This window comes from Gymnoscopelus microlampas, assembly GCF_963454915.1.
Source record: "Gymnoscopelus microlampas genome assembly, chromosome: 14".
NCBI classification, from domain to species: Eukaryota; Metazoa; Chordata; class Actinopteri; order Myctophiformes; family Myctophidae; genus Gymnoscopelus; species Gymnoscopelus microlampas.
The window spans coordinates 26,107,718-26,128,516 of record NC_139951.1 but is presented as its reverse complement, the minus strand read 5'-3'; the positions used below and the strand labels follow the sequence as shown (position 1 = coordinate 26,128,516).

The 20,799-nt window shown below is 41.0% G+C and overlaps 1 protein-coding gene across 1 annotated transcript in view; it reads left to right on the top strand.

Annotated features, from left to right (window-relative positions):
• The window catches only part of crhr1 (corticotropin releasing hormone receptor 1), an 86,986-nt gene that overhangs the window by 1,189 nt on the left and 64,998 nt on the right, over positions 1 to 20,799 (top strand). Inside the window, exons 2-4 of the mRNA XM_084077631.1 lie at positions 12,390 to 12,477; positions 13,544 to 13,600; positions 14,463 to 14,588. Of these exons, the coding sequence (XP_083933757.1) occupies positions 12,390 to 12,477; positions 13,544 to 13,600; positions 14,463 to 14,588 (271 nt within the window). The remainder of the gene's footprint in view (positions 1 to 12,389; positions 12,478 to 13,543; positions 13,601 to 14,462; positions 14,589 to 20,799) is intronic.

Genomic DNA, 20,799 nt, shown 5'->3' with positions numbered 1-20,799 from the left:
TGACTGTATCATCAACGTGGTGGCTTAATGGCTTGTAGCCTATATGTTTTTTTTAAATAATTTGATATTTGGTGTTTTCCCATTAAATGACGTCTGTTATCAAAAAATAAAAGAGACAAAACAACAGAAGCCAACAAGATTTTTGTTGTTGCACGTATAGCTTTTTGACATAAGACCACATTTTCATCTTATTGATTATATAAATGCTGATATATGGGTTAGCCTACTTGTAAAAAAAGAAGTAAAAGTGTTAGGAGGATTGAACAATAAATCAAATCGCTTCCCTGAGTGATTTCTAAATGGCAAATGGGCTGCATTCTGACTGTGCCTAAATCAAAAGGCAGGTTTTGAAGTAAATAGTTACAATAATCTCCTCAATAAAATGAGCCCATAATAAACTTCATATAATTGCTTCGCCTCACATAGCCATGTTTTATATGACCCTGTATATAGCATCACGTAGGCTATTATAAGTAGCCTATGAATATTGATTAGCTCTTATTTTAGTAATTTGCTGCTTTGAGACAAATCATCTCAGAAGAACATAATATCCAAGGTCACTGCCCTTCAGATAGTTTTGCTGTATGAAAAACAATTCGGAGACAAGGTAGAGAGATGGGTATAGTTTTGCTGCGCCAATAGGTGCGTTATACACGCTTAATGATGTTACCTACTCCATTGTACTAGAACTAGATATAGCTGCAGCGCTAAAAATAGTCAAGAATCCCCAGAACCTATTTGAAATTCCCCAGCTATTCACAGCATGTTGCCATTGTTGTGGTTTAAAACCAAACCAGCTCACCAGCCTGCATGCACACACACACACACACACACACACACACACACACACACACACACACACACACACACACACACACACACACACACACACACACACACACACACACACACACACACACACACACACACACACACACACACACACACACAGCATTCCTTACTTCCACTATAATGATGGAAATAATTATTACACTAATCTTAATCTTAAAGTTTAGTGGTGTCAAATCACATTAAGGGAGTTACTGGCTCATTCAGCATATCAGTTTACATCATGGCTAGGTAGCTCTAACCTGTAATTACTTTAGGAATAAAAAAGAAAGCAGATCGCCACACCAGCAGGCTAGTCTAGTAGCTGGCCAAACTCACTGCTTGAAAATCATCTCTTTTCACCAAGCAACACCTGTGCATGGACAAAATCCATGCACAAAATATATTTGAGCGTATATTGATATGCTACTGTGACATTATCATAGGGCATAAGTGATTAAAACCAGGAAGGGAGACCTCAAGTCTCAACCTGTATAAATCAAGGTCAAATACAAAAAATCACTAATTATGATATGCTAAATCACAGACAATATCTAGTCTCATATGGTATCAATATAATATCGATATATTGCAGCCTCATTTATGCGGTCGAGTAGGCCTATATAGGCTATTTGAAGCTTCAGTGTGAAAGAGAAGTAGGGTAGACAACCTCATACACTGCTATTTTAATCTGGGGCACATAGCATTTTCTGTGACAGAATACAGCTCAGCAGAGTTCTGTCATCAGATATTTCTATGAAAGAAAAATGTATCATTCTTGAAACTATTCAATACTAAGGAACTCTGTGTTGAAATGTTTGAACTTGAAGGTATATGCAGAACATACTGGAACAGTGTCTTAACTAGAATATAAATCTCAGGATTACCCATGCAGCACCATTTGGGATAACCTTTTGTAAAGCAAAATCTCTACATTAAAGAATAATCCAATTTATAGAACAAAGTAGAACAAAAAACAAGACTGGAAAGAAATCTCAGTTAGTTGACTATACAGTATATAGATGGATATAGATATAGATTTGAACATTAGAGATTCTGCCAAAACCCTTTTTCCCAATTAAATTGCTAATTAGATTGATTCGTTTGATTTACTGTTGCACACCTACTTCTCCTAAACCTGCTCGGGTGCATAATGCATGTAGCTGCATCGGTGGTGGTGGTTTATAAATGTAATTATTGTCTCCGCCAGACCGAAGGCATGGCCAAGACTATGTTTACGGCCCTGTGTATGTGTGTGTGTGTGTGTGTGTGTGTGTGTGTGTGTGTGTGTGCGTGCGTGCGTGCGTGCGTGCGTGCGTGCGTGCGTGCGTGCGTGCGTGCGTGCGTGCGTGTGCCTCCATTCATCACAGAATCCGATTGCTGTGAAACTTTGCACGCACATTCTTCACTAGGCCAAGGAAGAAATGCCATCCTAAATCTTTCCAAATCAGCCTTATGATGTCACTATAACAGGCCGATTCACATTTTTAACACAAAAAAGTCCTACCATAAAAAATGTACACAATAACACATGTCATCAACAAATATAAACATTATATGTACAAAAGAGATGGGATAGTTACGTTTACCTGCCCTTGTGGTCTCCTGATAGATGTTTTGAAAGAAACTAGTGTTACAAATCCTTTAATGGATGGTGTCAGGCCATTCCACATTTTGTCCTCGCCAGAGACCAGGAGTGCTGAGTCATCAGCAAACAACAACAAATTGCAGTTACAGGCTGCTTTCATGTCGTTAATGTATAGAAGGAACAGTAACGGCCCTAGTGTGCTTCCTTGGGGAACCCCACAGATCACTGGCAGGGATGAGGACAGAGTTCCATAGACATAATTGAATTGAATGATTGATGATGTGTCAAACGCCTTTTGGAGGTCCAGCATGACCATGAGTCATGACCAAGTCTACCTCGCGTTTGATGTAGTCGGCCTAATACAGTAGGCATGTGCCTGTGGAGTGGGATGTTCTGAAGCCAGATTGGAATTCAAACTGCAGTTTTCCTTCTGTGAGGTAACTGCTGATCTGTTCGTGAATTAATCTCTCTATAGCCTTTGAGATGGAACAAAGGATGGAAACGGTAGTTGCCAGGTTCTAATTTGTTTCCTTTTTTATACAGGTGGATTACTCTCACCAGCTTGCATTCTTGTGGGACGTGACACTGACAGATTGATACATTTGTAATGTTGGCTACCATGAGAGCAGAGACGGCTGCGTCTCAGAGGAATCTGGTGGGGATGTTGTCGTGGCCTTGCTGGCTGAAGGGCGATGAGCACATCTTCAGTTTTTACCGATTTAAGTGAGAACTTAACTGGTTAGGCAACCCGGCCTGGCGGAAACCTGTGCTCCGAGGAGCACACTTATCTAGTTTGCAGTAATTTGATCGCTGGCAGTTTGTTTGTTTGATGCCATGGCCTCCGGATGACGGACAATGAGGCCTTGTTCCACGTTCTTCTTTCCTGTATTTTAAGATCCATGCTTTTAGGATGTCAGCTGTTCACTTTAATTGCATTAATATAAAATATATGATGACCGGCCCGGGCGGCTGGCGTAGCGGTCTGGGCACCTAGGCTGCTAATGCTCTTGATCCCATATATATGTATATGTATATGTATATGTATATGTATATGTATATGTATATGTATATGTATATGTATATGTATATGTATATGTATATGTATATGTATATGTATATGTATATGTGTATGATGACCAAGCCCAGTCCTGGGGTTTCAGCAACCAGCTGGGACGGGTATAGAGAAGCGGGTCTGGGTTTCACACTGTGGCTGAGTCTGTTCCCTCTGCCTAACCATCTGCTGGATCTGCTCCTTCACCTGGAAGAAATGAACTTGAATGATAAACGGGCACAGGCTGTCACAGTGTCCAGCCGCCGGGGTCTCTTTGGTTTCTTGTTTTTTAGCGGCGCTAGCCGCTCTATACCTTTAGGTATAGAGCGGATATTAGCCCTCTATGCCTGGCTTTTGCGTCAACGTTCTGATTGGTCAGGTGCGCCAACGTTCTGATTGGTCAGGTGCGTCAACGTTCTGATTGGTCAGGTGCGCCAAAGTTGTGATTGGTCACTATTCATGACATCACTATGATGTCATGAATATAGAATTCGATGTCTATATAAACGATGACAATGACTTCATCTTATTATTCATTTGGCTAAAGTCTCCGTCTAGGTAAGTTAATATGACGAATAGAAAGAGAAAGATACAAGAACAGATGAAGGGTGAATGTATAGAAAGTCTGGGTTCGGGACCCAGTCATCCGTTATGACAGAATGGTTTGATAGAGACGATCGAGAATCCAAGAGTCCGTTAAGGTTCTGATTTGTCAGGCCCGTCAAGGTTGTGATTTGTCAGGCAAGGGGACTATTCATGACATCACTATGATGTCAAGGTTTATTTTTTATTTCCTCATGTTTTTTTTTGTATATATTTTTATTTGGCTAAAGTCTCCTTCTAGGTAAGTTATTTAAAGTTAGATCCTCAATTTAACTTTATCTGTCGTCGACGCTCTGATTGGTCAGACCCGTCAACAAAGTGATTGGTCAAGCTTCACATGACACATGGCTATAAACACATTATAAACACATATCGATGACATAATGTATTCAAAGGCGCCGCTACCTTCACACAGGGTGTGTTTTTTAGGGAAAACGTCACTTAATGATAATTAATTAATTTATATAGCACATTTCCAGACATAGTCACAAAGTGTTTTACAGAGCAGGATAAAAGGAACAACATTATAAGCATTGGAGATAAACTACAACACAATATCAGTGAATAAAACACACAGTAGGCACAAAATGTAAATTAGACCCATACAGATATACTCAATGAAACAAAAGTGGCAAGAAAAACATAAAGAAAAGTTCTAGCATAGAGACGGGTTTTCAGAAGAGTTTTAAAAGATGACACTGATTCTGCTCGTCTCAGGTCAACAGGTAGGGCGTTCCAAAGCTTAGTGGCCCGGACTGCAAAAGCCTGGCCACCCTTTGTGATGAGCTGGGATGTGGGAGTCTCCAGGAGGGCATTATCTGAGGATCAGAGGCTGCGTACAGACCTGTAAGGTTCCAGCATGTCAGAGATATAACGGGGGGCCTGTCCATTCACAGCTTTAAAGGTCATAAGTAAAATCTTTAAATCAATTAAAGCAATTAACGGGTAACCAGTGAAGAGCAGCTAAAATGGGTGTGATATGGTCTCATTTCTTGGAGTTGGTTAGTCTGGCTGAGTTGAGTTCTGTACTAATTGGAGACGGGATATCTCTTTTTTGCAGAGGCCGGAATAGATGAAGTTACAATAATTTAAACGAGAGGAAATAAAAGCGTGAATTACCTTTTCTAGATCTGCAGGCGACAGGAAACGTTTGACTCTTGCTATATTCCTTAGCTGGAAGTAGCATGTTTGAACAGTTCGTGTTACTTGGGGAATAAAAGAGAGGCCAGAGTCGAAGAGCACACCCCAAGTTACGGGCTACCTCCTTCAAGTTGGGGGATAGGCAACCAATCTCTTGAGACAAACGACTGTGTAGAATTTGGGGGACCAAAGATGATCATTTCTGATTTCGCCTCATTTAATTGTAGGAAATTATTGATTATTATTATTATTTATTTGACATCCACTTAGATTCTTTGTTTTTTGGGAGTAGGCTACGCTTCTCAGACTTTTTGGCAAAGCAGGTCTCCAGAAGTAGTTCCCACGGCCCATTCAAATGTATCACAACATCCCATCGCTGGCGAAGTCGAAATCTCCCACTACAGTCCTTTGAAGTGACTTTCCAATGATGGAAAGTCACTGTGACTTTCCATCATTGGAAAGTCATAGTGAAGATTTCGCGAAATATCCTTTCAGGTCTCTACACTATAGCTGCCATTCAGCCAGCTCTAAAATGACATGACTGATCAAAGTGCTGGTTATTCTCCTTTCATTCCCTTCCCTCTGCTAAATTGGCAGTGACACAAACTGACTAGGTGCCAGCGTGGATCAGAGGGTGTTGTGTCTAGGTGTTGTGGCACTAGCCGTGACACAGTGCAATATGCACTGTAATCCTACTGATCCCTGATCCCAGGTAGATGGGTTATAAATCGGTCCAGAGAGGTCAGCCTTACTGGCCTCAAGAAATCCAACCCCAGATGGATTTCATTCTGTGACCACATTGCAGAAAGTGAGTGAATGGAATATTAATCTGGAGTATGCTGCTCTGTTGCTGAGCAAGTACATAGTCAAATTAATGTAACTTTCAGAGTGGGCCCACATGAATATATTTTACAACCTCAGAGTTTAAATTAACTGTGTATTAGTTAAAGGGCGACTTCACAAATTTTCAACCTATCTTCATATTTCAAACAAGTTATTTTATTTTGTATTAACGCGAGAACGCTGGCTTCCATTATAGCATGCCAACTTTCCAGGAATAGAAAGCCTGCCATTTTTATTAGCCTTGATTCCCCATCGATTATGTCACTGGTAGGCGGGTTCCTGGAATGTTCACATCGCTCCTCTGAGACACAGACCGAGTAGATAGAAAAGGTACCATATTATAATGAATGATGAAAATTGGTGAAGTCGTCCTTCATTATTTACTTTTTTTAGATAGGAGAGTGTAGAAAGACTGGAAACCCAGGGCGGAATCCAGGACAGATTCAAATTCAGGCCCTCACGACTCAGAAGCAGGGACAGGATTCCCTCAGGGCTCTATACTAGTGTATTGTCTGTTTTCTGTAATTGTGGGAAAAGCTTAAAATAGCCGATCGACATGCTCACAACACGTCGAACGCGAAAGCTTTCCCCACAATACGGATGCTGGAAGTGGTTAACCCATTCAGACCGGGAAAGAATCGGTGTAATTTTAAGATTTCTTATTAAAAAATAGCAGATATGCAAGCTCATAGCGCGGCTCCGAGTGCCGCACTAAGAGCTTGTATATCTGCTATTTTTTAAAAAGAAATCTTGAAAATGTGTGCAAATCTTTGAATACATTTTTAACTCAAATCTTTGCGTCTGGGGGTCCCTGGAACAAAATATTTTTAGATGGCGGTCCGCGGCCAAATACATATCATTTTGGAAGGACCTTGACATGAAAAAGTTTAAGAATCACTGATATATAGCAACATAAGTAAAAAAATAAAAATAAAAAGGATTTAAAAGACATTGGATTGTAGAATCCCTAGAAGCAATAAAATTTGAGTTACAAATGTTCGCTTCAACAAAAAAAACATATTTATTGAAAGATTTTCACGATTAAAAAATATATATAAATATCTAATATTTTTGAATATCCAAAGGAATCAAAAAATCACACCCTGTGTGAAGGTAGCGGCGCCTTTGATACATTTTGTCATCGATATGTGTTTATAATGTGTTTATAGCCACGTGTCATGTGAAGCTTGACCAATCACTTTGTTTGACGGGTCTGACCAATCAGAAGGTTGACGGTGAACACGGACAAAGTCAGGTATAGAGCAGGCTGGTGCCGCTAAAAATCACACCCTGTGTGAAGGAAGCGGTGCCTTCGATGAGCCCCGTATTGATGTTGTCATCAACATTTGTTTATGGGACACACACCCGGACAGACACACGGACACACGGACACACAGACAAAGTCAGATATAGAGCGGTTGGCACCGCTAAAAATGACACACAGATGCGTTCCCGGTCTTAATGGGTTAAGACTCAAAGAGGCCCTTGGGCAAATGATGTTTTAGGGCTCTCTCTCCCACGCACTACTCACAACGGGTGGGCACACAAACACACTGCTCCAGATGTAAGGCATGTGTGGGTGAAGAAAGCATGTGTATACATTTGATCATACAGGAGTCTATATAACTTAGATAGAATATTTGCATGATATTTATTTGCATGTAAAAAAATAAATCTTAAAAATGCTTGTCAGGTCTGTTATTAGTCAGACATTAGTCATGTTAGCTAGACAGACATATAGGAAGGGCCTTGTACTGTATAGGCTGAGGGGCCTACATATTTTAGCTTTAACATGTATAATTTACTAAATATGTTGATCGGCCTTGTGACTACCAGGGCCCTCTAGGGGCCCCTGGTAATCAAAGCCCCTGGGCACTGGCCCCACTGGCTCAGTCCATAATCTGTCCCTGCCCTATGGTCGGTCATTCACCCCCTATTACATGTTAACTGTACATAAACTGTACATGCTGGCACACTGTAACATAAATAAAACCCACTACCTTCAGCTGTGTTTACCCTTCAAAGTCTACTGTGAATAATCGCATCAAGGTTTTCTTAGCCTATGGGATATATTCTGCTCATTAGAATGTACAAATAAGACCCTCATTGAACGTGTTTCTTCAAACATTATTGGTACACTTAGTTCCAGGGTAACTACAGGCTATGAAGGCTGTAATACAAGCACTGTTAGTTCACCCCTTGTTACAGTTAGAGGGCAGGTTCGCGTTGCCAGGCGATCAGAGATCTCAGCCTACTAATACATCCAGTGACTAAATTCAAAGTAGTTGCTAAAACTGGGTGGAAACAATTAGGAGATTAAAAAAACTGACTGTGTTGTAAAGGCTTTAGGATGGTCCTTCCTTCATATAGGTTTTCAAAGCAGTAGGTGTAGGTAGAAACATAGATTTTAGATGTATTGGCAGGCAGCGATTGTCTGAAAACGCGAGACTAACTAAAGCAGGGATGGGCAACTGGCGGCCCGCGGGCCGCATGCGGCCCGCACCGTCACTTAATGCGGCCCCAGGCCAAAATCAAAAAAAAAAAAAAAAAACTTTTTTTTTTTTTTTTGCCAAAAAATGTTTTAAATTGTTTTTTTGGCCAAGTCTACACCTGCAACCACACGTAACTTCTACTTTATTCTTCTTATTCCTCGTCTTTGTATTGGTATTGTTTGTGTTGGAGCGCCTCAGTGCGGCTGCAGAGTTCATGTGCAACCTCTTCCAGAGAGAGATAGAGACACTAGAAACTCTACTGGAGACACAAAACAAACTGTGTAGACTTGGCCCTTTGAAATAAAATGTATTTTGGCCCAAAAAAAAAAAAAAGTTTTCTTTTTTTTTTGCATTAGTCGACTGCCAGTCGACTATTGGCAATTAGTCGCCAATTAGATTCGACTAAACAAATCCTTAGTCGGGGAGAGGCCTACTAAATGCTAAATAAAAACAAAGTTATAACAAATAATAATAGTTAATATCCCTTATTTATGACATATGTGACTATTATGGGCTTTTTGAGTAATGGGGTACTACTGGCGAGAGTGCCGATAAACGGGCGGGCTGGGACCAAAATCCAGCCCTGGCATTTTGGTCCGAACCGGCGCACCGCCCCCGGACCGGTTTGCCAACGGGAGGGGTTTTGTCAACGGGGGGTGGGGGGTCCCTGCCGATAAACAATGCGGCCCCCCTGCCGATAAACAATGCGGCCCCCCAGAGTGATTGAGGAAATTTTGTGGCCCTCACCATCTACAAAGTTGCCCACCCCTGAACTAAAGGATATGCAGATTAAAATCTACAGCACTGTTAGTTCACCACGTGTTACCTTTAGCCACAGGGAAACTACAGGGAATGCAGGCTCTAATCTAAAACAGTGGTTCTCAAACCCTTTGATTTCAAGGACCCCCACAGCTCTGAGAGTGTACAGAGTCACCAGTATACAGACCTGTCCATCTGGAAGCCTCTCAACGAACCCTGAGGGTCCCTGGACCCCACTTTGAGAACCACTGATCTAAAGCACTGTTAAATCTCCCCTTGTTACATGTAGGGTAGGTACAATGCCAAGATATGATAGCCCAGACTTTGGAATCTTAAAGAAACAATATATTTAAAAACAGATTTACAGCACTTCCTATACATACCCTGTAGTTCGGTGGTTCTCAAACTTGTTCATGTCAAGGACCCCCCAAATGAAAATTGGCTGTGGAAACCTCCCCCATCTCAAAAAGATTTTTGTGCCAGGGATTTTTCAAAAATAGCAGATCTACAAGCTCATAGCGCGGTGCTCGGTGCCGCGCTATGAGGTTGTACATCTGCTATTCAATGTCAATACTGCACTTCACAATGATGTTACATGTGGTAGTTAAAGGTAGGGTAAGTGATATATTTTGGTTAAAACAAAAAGGTTTTTGTTAAAAGGTTAAAGCACTATATTCTGATATCAATCATTGCTATATAGTGTTTGTTCAGTCACAGGGGTCTCCTCGTCTCTCCAGCTCTTTAATAAACAAAAAAATACATTTTCAGGTAGGTGATAAAATGTCAGCCAATCAGGAGAGAGTACCCATTTATCAGCTTCATTTTTATAGTGTTCCAGTTTAACTATGTTAAAGTTACAGGTTAATAGTTATACTGTAGGAGCTGGAATGATCCTCACATTGAGAACTTGCACGCAGAGACATTAAATCAAAGCAAGCCAAGGGCTTACTTTAATGTCAGGGAAATATATAATGATGTTGAGCAGCATTTTTCTTTACATTTTTGTCTACCCCAGAACAGCCGTTTGACCTTTGGCACACCCTCAAGTGTAGGGTAGGAAATACTGCTTTAGATTACCGCCCGCATACCTTAGTTACCCTGTGTATCTCCATCTTCCCTAAAATGTCCATATGTTTGCTTGGTTTTATGGTCAGACTGTACCCTGTAATACTAGAATAGGTATCCAGTAGAGAAATAATAACTACTACATTATAAACTGTCTCTAATTTCCTCCAAAACATCCAGATTATTTGCAGTATAAATTATTTGTATGATTATTTGTATGATCATGAAAGGACGCCCACATAGCCATTACCCCCCCTATTGCAAAATGGGTTTCCCTATTTTTGAAAGTAGAAACATCTTGGATCATATTTGACAAATTTGGAAGACAATTGACAATAATGACATGCTCAAAATAGGGATGTCAACAATCTTGTCAAGTTATGAGGACTCAAAGGCAGACGAAGACTAGGCAGGTCAAGTCCAGTAGTATATCAATAAACAAGTAACACAGGCTTACACGAAAGGCAGGGTAGGGTGGAACGTAACATCCGCTACACAACACATGTCCAGGAACTGGCAATTAGAAAGCAGAGTAAGTAAGCCCATTTATCTAGGCTACAAGCTCATTAGTGAAGTGGCCACAGGTGAGTGATAGGCAGTGGTGTAATGGTGATTTTGGGGGAAAGGTATTTTAAGGACATCTCATGCACGCGTGCGCACGCTCACGGCCACCGGTAAACCTGTTATGTAATCATGTAAAGTAGCCATTTGGGTACTTGGCTCGTGAATCTAGTAGGGTGAAAAATGACCAGTGGAATGCCGTGGTATCCCGTGTAGCGACCAAAACACCACTGGTGAATGATAGGCAGGCAACTGCAGGGCTGATGAGAGAATGGAGACAGGTGTGTAACTGGGAATGGACAATGGAGGCTAGAATTAATGACATGTTGTAGCCCCTTTCGGAACCCTGAATACCTTTTTTATATTTGGGATGACGGTATCCAGGGTCCCCTTGAAAGTCAATGGCTTCTCTCATTCACCCGCTGGTAACACTCTCTGGTCTCGGACAAATATAACGTGTATAATGTTTTGGATAGAGATTTCAAAGATACTCCGAACTGCATTAGGGTCCCGCGGAAACGTGTTGATCGGCGCTAATCGGTGTTGTTATTAAACATGTTTAATCCATATTGTTTTTCTCTCTTCCGCGCTCCATGCCCCGCCTCCCCCTCTCCCTCCAAGACATGGAGCACGAGAGATAGCAAAACTACATAAACATTTTTAATAACAACGCTGATTAGCGCCGATCAACACACGTTTCCGCGGGACCCTAATGCAGCTCAGAGTATCTTTGAAATTTCTCTGCAAAACTTTATAGACGTTATATTTGTTCAAGACCAGATAGTGGTACCAGGGGGTGAATGAGAAAAGCCATTGACTTTCAAGGGACCCTAGATACCGTCATCCTAATCTGAGTTCCCAGAAGTTTTCGCCAGCTCTACCGTCATCCCAAATCCTAAAAAGGTATTCAGGGTTCCGAAAAGGGGCAATTTAATTTGTTACATGTATGTATGTGTATATCAAACTTTTTATATTTAAAATAATAAAATGAAATAAATTAATACATACATACATATTTGTTTAAATAAATGAATAAATAAAAAATGAATACGTCTTCCTTTCCAGTTGACCCCCCTGGTGGCCATTTGGGGACCGTGGCCCCCACTTTGAAAACCACTGATCTAAAGCATTACCCATCAATATGCTAATGTGAGGAGGAAATGTATTCCAGACTACAAAGCGTTTCAGATCAGTAGCGCTATTAGGCAAGAGAGACATTGGTACATACAGTGCAGTATGTCATTTGCCCAAGGCTACTAAAAGGCTTTCAGTTCAGCTCAATAGAGCATCGTTCCTCCCATGAGGCACCTAAATTGTCTCAAAATGAGTGACGCAAGAGATTCTAAGCGCCAAGACATACTTGTATGTAAATTCGTCAGTTATTATCAACCCTCTGTCAGTGGAAGAGCTTGAATAATGAACTGTGAGTCACTGTCGCTATACTTTCCTCTCTTTTCAGGCATCTGCCATCATCAGCCTTCTGCTGTCGAAGTCTACAGGAGAGCTGACATGCGAAGCCCTACTTATGCTGTCATCGAATGTCTCATGTAAGTGCAGTGTTCAATGAAGTACAGTATAAATTAGCTAAAAGGACTCTCATAAAACAGACTGTTTTTTTTTAAACAGCACAAGCCACTTTAACAATATCTGAAGGGGACAAATGACCCCTGTAATCTATCTTACATAAGTGCAAGTATGCACTCATGATATTATGAGATATTACATCACATTATAAAAACAGCCTTTTAGAGTCTTGGTTTTACTCCATTTGTCATGGTTTTTATATTTGTGTCATGCGTCTAAAGTTGCATAAACACACTGAAATTGCTACATCTATAACCCTGTCCCTAACCCTAAGCATTTTATCTTGTAGATGTTAACAAAATGTCTTTTAATGTGGTATTTTGTAATACCACCATATTTGTGAAGACCTCATAAGTATAGTAGCCTATACATACACAAGTGATTGCACACATGCAAATGCATCACACTCAGTTTCACAAATGCATGGGAATACAATTTTCCTTCCTTGGGTATAACTCTGAGCCCTGAATAGCTCTTAAAGAGAAAAGATTATAATAGTGCTATATTAGCATGGTGTCGCACAGCTCATTAGCAGTTGTACTGTATCTGGGAAATGCAATAAAATGCAGGAGAATGTTGTTTAATTAAATGTAATTTATTACTTGTGCAGCTTGACACATTTTACCATTAATACCACACTTTCCACATATGAAGGCAAGACAGTGAAAAAGCATGGTCAATACAAATGTTATTACACACCAATATTGCCACAAAATATGCCCTCAAGCTCCTCCTCCTTTCAAGACCCTTTTTATCCTAAACTGTTTGAGACATTATAACAATAATAGCACGGTCCCTCAAGGCATGTCCTGGTTCATGTTTCTTGCTTATGGTCTTGTTGGTACTTGGGGATAGGTCTGTCACCAGTGTTTACCGTTGCCCTTTCATGTTCACCCTCTGTAGATGTTAACGTGGATCTAATGAGATATTCATTCAGGACTGCCCTCCTCTAAACAATCAAAATTGAAAGCGAGTGTTGTGGGATTGGGTTGTGGGCTTATTAATGAAATTCCTCCCCCTGGATTGCAGTGTATACATCGTCCTCCTGGAACCACACCTCCAGCAATGTCACAGGTTGGTGGAGCGGTGAGTTGGACGCCGCCATGCATTCCTAACATGTGTGAAATTGATTCCCGGTCTTCTACTGCTACTACCATTACCAGTTACCACTCAGTATTTATTATTGTGGAAGTGGTGTGCACGGGGAGGCAAGTTTGATCTCGTCACAGATTCTGTAGAGTAACATCAAAGATAAGACCATGGCTAGAAATAGACTTGGCATGGCGCCACCAGAGACAGAAATCAGCACAGCGCGGCAGTAATCAGGAGCAGCATGCATACATTCAGCTGTGTAATTCATCAGCAGGATTGTTAACGTTAAAGCATTACCAAAATGCCACCAGAGCTGTGTGTGGTGCTTTTTTTAAGTCACAAGCTATGTCAAGTATGCATGTTCATGTCTGATGTTTATGTCCCTTACTCCAGTGTATCACAAACAGTGTGCTGAAGCACACTGGTAGACCATGAGACTGTGTGACTTGGGATTTCATGACAACCACACATTATTATTGCAATATAACTATATAGAATTAGATCTCTTTATTTACTATATCAGTACTTTGTGCACACAAATTCTGTACACTAAAATATATATTTAAACCATTTTTAACATGGCATTGGGTGTGTGATTATAGCCAAATTATTATTATGTTATTATTATTTCACCCACACACAAAAAAGCGAAAATAGCAGATCTACAAGCTTCCATGCGACACGTTGTGAGCTAGTAGATCGGCTATTTTCGCTCTAAATACAGGGTTGCCTTGAGATTTTGACTTGCACATTACTGTGCCTTGGACACAAAAAGTTTGAAGCATCATCAAAATGTCACCAGAGCTGTATGTCCTGCTTTTTTAATGTCCTGACATTTATGTCTCTTGCTCCTTAGGTACAGGCATCTACTGTGACACCTCCATTGATGGCATCGGCACCTGCTGGCCCAGGAGCAGTGCTGGGCTGATGGTGTCACGACCCTGTCCTGAGATGTTTTACGGTGTCAGATACAACACCACCAGTAAGTTTCAGAGTCGCACCCCAGCAAACACAATGCTTTTTTCAATGGCGGTGACAATGACCATTTCAATAGCAGTGACAACTGACTAAAAGAAAACTTATTAATTCCCCTTGTCTTTCCCTTTGGGACAGTCTTATTTACGTAACTGTGCACACATAAATTAGCATGAACATACAAATTAACAAGACACATGAGTATAAAAAAGGGTGTCTGATTGTGACTAACAATGTGTAGCAAGGAGGCATTTTGTAGGCAAATCGTAATATATTTGTAAAGACCTCACAAGTATAGTAATACATAATGTTTGCACACATGCAAATGCATTCTGCCCTACACACTCAGTTGCACAAATGCTTGGGATTACTATTACTATTACTGTTGTCTTCCCTCAGTCAGTACAGTATAACTCAGGCGCCCCAAATAGCTCTCAAAGAATCAGTTTTGTAATAGTGCCACACACCTTGTTGTATTCACATTCTGTCTCACAGCTCATAGCAGTGGTATTACTGTATCAGGGCAAAACACAAGCCTCTGATCGTGGCTGACAATTAATCACAGTGGCCGTGACAGGCGCAGGGGCATTTCTTTCCTGTAGGCAAGGTTCGGTGACCGCCTGGGGCCTCAACAGTCCGGGGGCCTCTAAATAGTTTTCCATTCCATTTGAAGCTCCTCAAAAATCCTGCGTGAAAATGCCACAATAAGACTATTTTATTAGCCTCACTCGTGTGTGTGTGTGTGTGTGTGTGTGTGTGTGTGTGTGTGTGTGTGTGTGTGTGTGTGTGTGTGTGTGTGTGTGTGTGTGTGTGTGTGTGTGTGTGTGTGTGTGTGTGTGTGTGTGTGTGTGTGTGTGTGTGTGTGTGTGTGCAGTTGGAGAGAGACGAGAGAAAAAGACAGAGAAAGTGACAGATAGAGAGAGATTTACCGGCCGATTGTGAAAAATTATGAAAAGACACTTTGAAAGCGGTGCACAAAAATGGAGGAGGAAGGAGGAAAATAAGTTGTTTTCTGGGTTTGGTGATTTATCTATATTGTTTGAATCAACTTTGTTTGCGTTCGTTTATGTGCTAAAAGAGTGACTTTGAGAGCTGTTTCACTGTACAATGTAAGTCAATAAGGAGCATATTTTTAATTGTCAATTTCTAATCAATGGCAGAGGTGAAGCGTCATGAGGGCCAACGAGGCCATGGCCCGGTCAGTAAAACCCTGCCTGCCCCGTCTGCTCAAACTACAGGACAAGATCCGCCAGGGAAAAAAAAACAAAAAAATCAACATAACATGTAGCCCCTCACCCTCTTCTGTTGTAGCCAACCACAGCAAGTCGCAGGCGCGCAGAACGCATGGATGCATATTTATAGCAGATAGAGCTTCACATTATACTATAGCCGTACTCATTCAATTCTGAACCGATTCTTAAAATTAAAAATTCTCTATTAGCTGTGAAGGGTCTACTCTTCTTTCATGTGTACCAGTCATGATTGTTTCGCCATCAGACAATATCAAGCAAAAAGGAAACATCGGCCGCCCTTCTCTGCATCGCGCAGATATGCGCACCTCTCTCCATTCAGAAATGGAATAGAAGAAGAACCTGCGTCCTAAAACACCCTCGCCCCGGGTCTAATCTAGCGGCCTCTGTCTGCGAAAAAAAATGGGCCAGTGTGTTTTGGGACGAGCGTTCCGTTTTCCACCCGGAATGGTGGAATGGCTCGGAATGCCCGAGCATTCCGAGCCGTTAGGAGGTCTGTATACCCCCCGCGGGGGGGCAACATTAGAATCCACGCTAGGCCAGTGATCAATAGAGCAATTATTTTTTATTTCTTGTCCACCTTTGGAGTTACATCATGGCAAGGTAACTACACAACCCAAACCTCTACCAAAGTGGTCTTGCCCTTTAAAGGAATTTATGTATGTATGTATGTATGTATGTATGTATTTATGTATGTATGTATGTATGTATGTATGTATGTATGTATGTATGTATGTATGTATGTATGTATGTATGTATGTATGTATGTATGTATGTATGTATGTATGTATGTATGTATGTATGTATGTATGTATGTATGTACGTACAGTATACTGTACTGTATGTACAGTGTGTATCTTATGTGTATCTGACTTTCTTCGCACATCTCGAGAAGCATTCATCTGTTTGACTTCACACATGGCAGATGTAATGCTGAGGACTCAAGGAAGTGCAGTGTTGAGTGGGAAGGTGATTGGATGAGCAGTTCTCGAGAACACTGCAAACAGCCATGGGTTCCCTATGCTGAAAGTAGCACTTCCGGGGACCAAGCAATCAGCCTGCTCCAAACAGGCACACATTCCAAACGGCCATGCTCTCCAAATGTTCAAGCTAAGGAAAGGGGTAAAACATTTGTGTATTCAAAAAATTATACTAAGTAAGTAATGCTGCGTTCGCACTGGCAGCTACAAAAGATACAAGGCTACACAGTATATGTGTATCTGTAACCTTCCCAAAGGTTTTGTAGCTTTGTAGCTGTTGCAGCTTTTGTAGCAGCTACAAACATCGGATTTGTCTTTGTATCTTTATGTCGCTGGCTTCAATTGAAAGATAATGGTAGCCTGTGTCGTTGTATCTGCCAGTCAGAATGCAGCATAAGAGTGTAAACATATTTTTGTTCTTAAGTGCACTCAGGAGTCAGGAGGACAAACAAGCAACATGTTTTGACCAACATTTTACTTCAGGCAAATTTATGTTTTCCAAGGCACACCAAAGCCTGCTCTTAAAAGCACATAAACAAATGCATTTCCCAGAAAATAACGTAAAATATGATTATCAGCAAATTTAGTTGCTAAAATGTTCACTTTCAAAAAGTGAACATTTAAAGTTTATGTAATTACTTGGCCATTGTCATTTACACAATTCCACGACCCATTAGATGGATCCACACTTGGCCCAAGTGTGGATACCTACACACCTTTCCACAGTGTACCACTGATCTAGGAACACACGCACGCACGCACGCACGCACGCACGCACGCACGCACGCACGCACGCACGCACGCACGCACGCACGCACACACACACACACACACACACACACACACACACACACACACACACACACACACACACACACACACACACACACACACACACACAGTATACACATTAGAATATACTGTATAGATTTTTTTAATAGGTTTTCGAAGTTAATGAAAAATAAGTGCTGACCAGGACCAGTTTTGGTGCTTCACTATTCATTTCTCCTGGGAAGACATAAAAAAAGAATACTCTTATTTTGTTTCATTTTTGCATCTCAGCCAAGCACGCCTCTAATCAACATGGGCACGGTTGGTGTCCTGGTAGCTCAGCCAGGTTGCGCACATGATGCCACATATGGCAGAAACCCACTCATTATGTCAGGTGTTTGAATTTGGCTCATGACCTGTCTGTGTCACGTGACACTGCCCCTCTCCATCCTGCCTGTGCTGTCATTCTTCACCGCATTCTCCATTAAAAGAAGCACCTCGAGCAGTAACCTTGAACATTTTGAAGATAAAAATGGAAATCATTTCAGCTATCTCGGTTATCAATCAGTTGTCTTTTCCCTGTCCCAGCTGTCTTTCGTTGGGATCAAATGTCACAGAATAAAGATCTGTGTATCTTTGGTCCCTCCTGATGCCCAATCTTTGGTCATGTCAGATGATAGTCCTGTCAGCTTTATCTTTTTACTTTTATATATATATAGATACATACATAATTTACTTTACACTTACATTTTATACCCCTATTTTCTTGTCTTGGTGTATATTGTTTTGTTTGTGTCTGAGAGCAATGCAAGTCAAATTCATTGTATGAGAACACACTAAACAACACAACAGATAATCATTCTGATCAAAATGATTATTTTAAGAATTTGATTGCGTTCAAAAACTCCTTCCACTGTTTGTACGGCTGACTTTGAATATCTATACTTTAATTACAGTATCACATACTGTAAGGGAGGCTCTTGTGTAAAATAATTATATTATACTGTATGACTGATAACCCAAGTGCCCACAAATCTGCTGTGGAACTGGGGTCATTTTTCTTTGTGCTGATAACATGGGTTGGGACACCAATTAGTTGCACCAGACCTCGTGGCTGGAGGACCCTATATCACAAGGCTGGCCACGAGAATCTGTAATACCTGGAGAGTCTTGGCAGAGGCTTTACGCATGACACAAATAGAAAACCATGACAAATGGAGTTAAACCAGCACTCTAAAAGGCTGTTTTTATAATGTGACGTAATATCTCATATATCTATAATATACTCCCTGTACACTGGAATTCAGGGGAAATGCGTGTGTGTGTGCGTGCGTGCGTGCGTGCGTGCGTGTGTGTGTGTGCTTTAAACAAAGGTACTGTCCCATAACTCTGCCTGAGTCCACCAACCATTTGACACCTGGCGATTTGTTTCACCTAGGAGATTAGCATAATCACTCTTATCCCGCGAGAGCCTACGGGACCCAGCTAACCCTATCATCGTAATCCAACATTGGCATTCAAGGCCTTCAAGAGATCCCAAAAGCTGAAAGAGTAAAATGAGATGCATAGATTAAGCTATATTTGCGGGGATTCAGCACGCTATCCCATTAATGCTGCTTCAGGAGAAAGTGGGGCATCGCAAATGCAGACCTCAGCATAATTTGACTCAGTTCCATAGTTTCAACACATACTGTATGTATAAATGGGTACATGATAAAAATAATAATGATAACAAGCAGGGCTTAGCCATTGGGCCGCCGTGGCCTAGGGACCCTTGGCTCTCAGTGGCCATCAACAATTTACTAAAATGAAATGATCAAATATTAAATGTGTGGGCCCCTCCTCTGTATTTACAGCAGTGATTCTCGTTTGGTTTGAGGCCCTGACAAGGGCTCCTGGGGGCCTTCAAGGGCTCCTGGGCCCAAAACATTTTTTTCCCAAAAAATAGTTTTGGGGGGGCCTAAAAAATTGGAGGCCCAGGGGCCCGTGTGGGGGTTAATACGTCCCTGATAACAAGAAGAAGAGGAGGAGGAGGAGGAGTATTTAGGTCACAGAGGTCAGAGGAAGACAGAATCTATGTCCAGAATTACAGATTTTTTAGCAGGGGGGTAGCTCTCAGTGTATGTTGAGGCTGTATTCCATCATGAACAGAGACCGATATTTTAATGAAAGTCTCTTCCTGTTCAGAATAAAGTTTGCAAATAAATCATCTACAGTACATCAGTATGTTCTCTGGCTGTGTGCTTAACCAACTGAACTCTTGTGTCCCTATTCTGGGCATGTAATGATAGGTTAACATTCAGTGAAAATAGCAGATCTACAAGCTCACAACGCACTGTGACGCATTGTGAGCTACTGAGCTTGCACATCTGCTATTTTTGGTGAAGAGATTTGGTGTAGAGGGGGGAAAAAAGGTCAGGGCCAAGTATAGACCCCACATCAGTAATTAACAACATATATACATTGTGTGCAACAAAATAGATACATTTGTGTTTTAGGCAGTGGTGGAAAAAGTACTAAAATTCTTTACTTAAGTAAAAGTACCAATACTGCTAAATAGAAATACTCTGTTACAAGTAAAAGTCCAAGCAACACGTCGCATCGGCAATTTTCAAATAGCCTATGTATAAAATAGAGCTAAAGTGGTTAATGTATGTTTCATAATATAATGTATATCTGAAAAGTAACTAGTAACAAAAGTTTTCAAATAATTGTAGTGGAGTACAATATTTACCTCTGAGATGTAGGCTACTGTAGTGGAGTAGAAGTAAAAGTATTGGAAATAGGAAATACTCAAGTACAAAGACCTCAAAATTGTACTTAAGTACAGTACTAGGGATAAAGCCTGACTCTTATAGGCCTACTGCAGTTCTGACAGATGTGTAGCTGCATGCGTTGCAATTAGAGCTCGAACACAATGAATTCTGTTGACGCGACCAAACCATGCATGCTACATTTCAAAAATATGTGAGCGTGAGTGTTCCAGTGCACCTGTTCCGTGTCAGCTAAAACTCTTCAAAGAGTGTTTGACGCACGCAGCTGGATCCGTAGGCCTAAGCAGTTGAAATCTTTTGAAACCCAGATGTCTCAGCTTTTGCGCATACCACAAACACAACCCTATCGTATTTTTAAGAAGAAAGAAACACTTTTTTCATGAATCTCAAAAGCACTTTACATAAAAGAGAAAATGTTTTATGTATTATGTCTAAAAGCCACA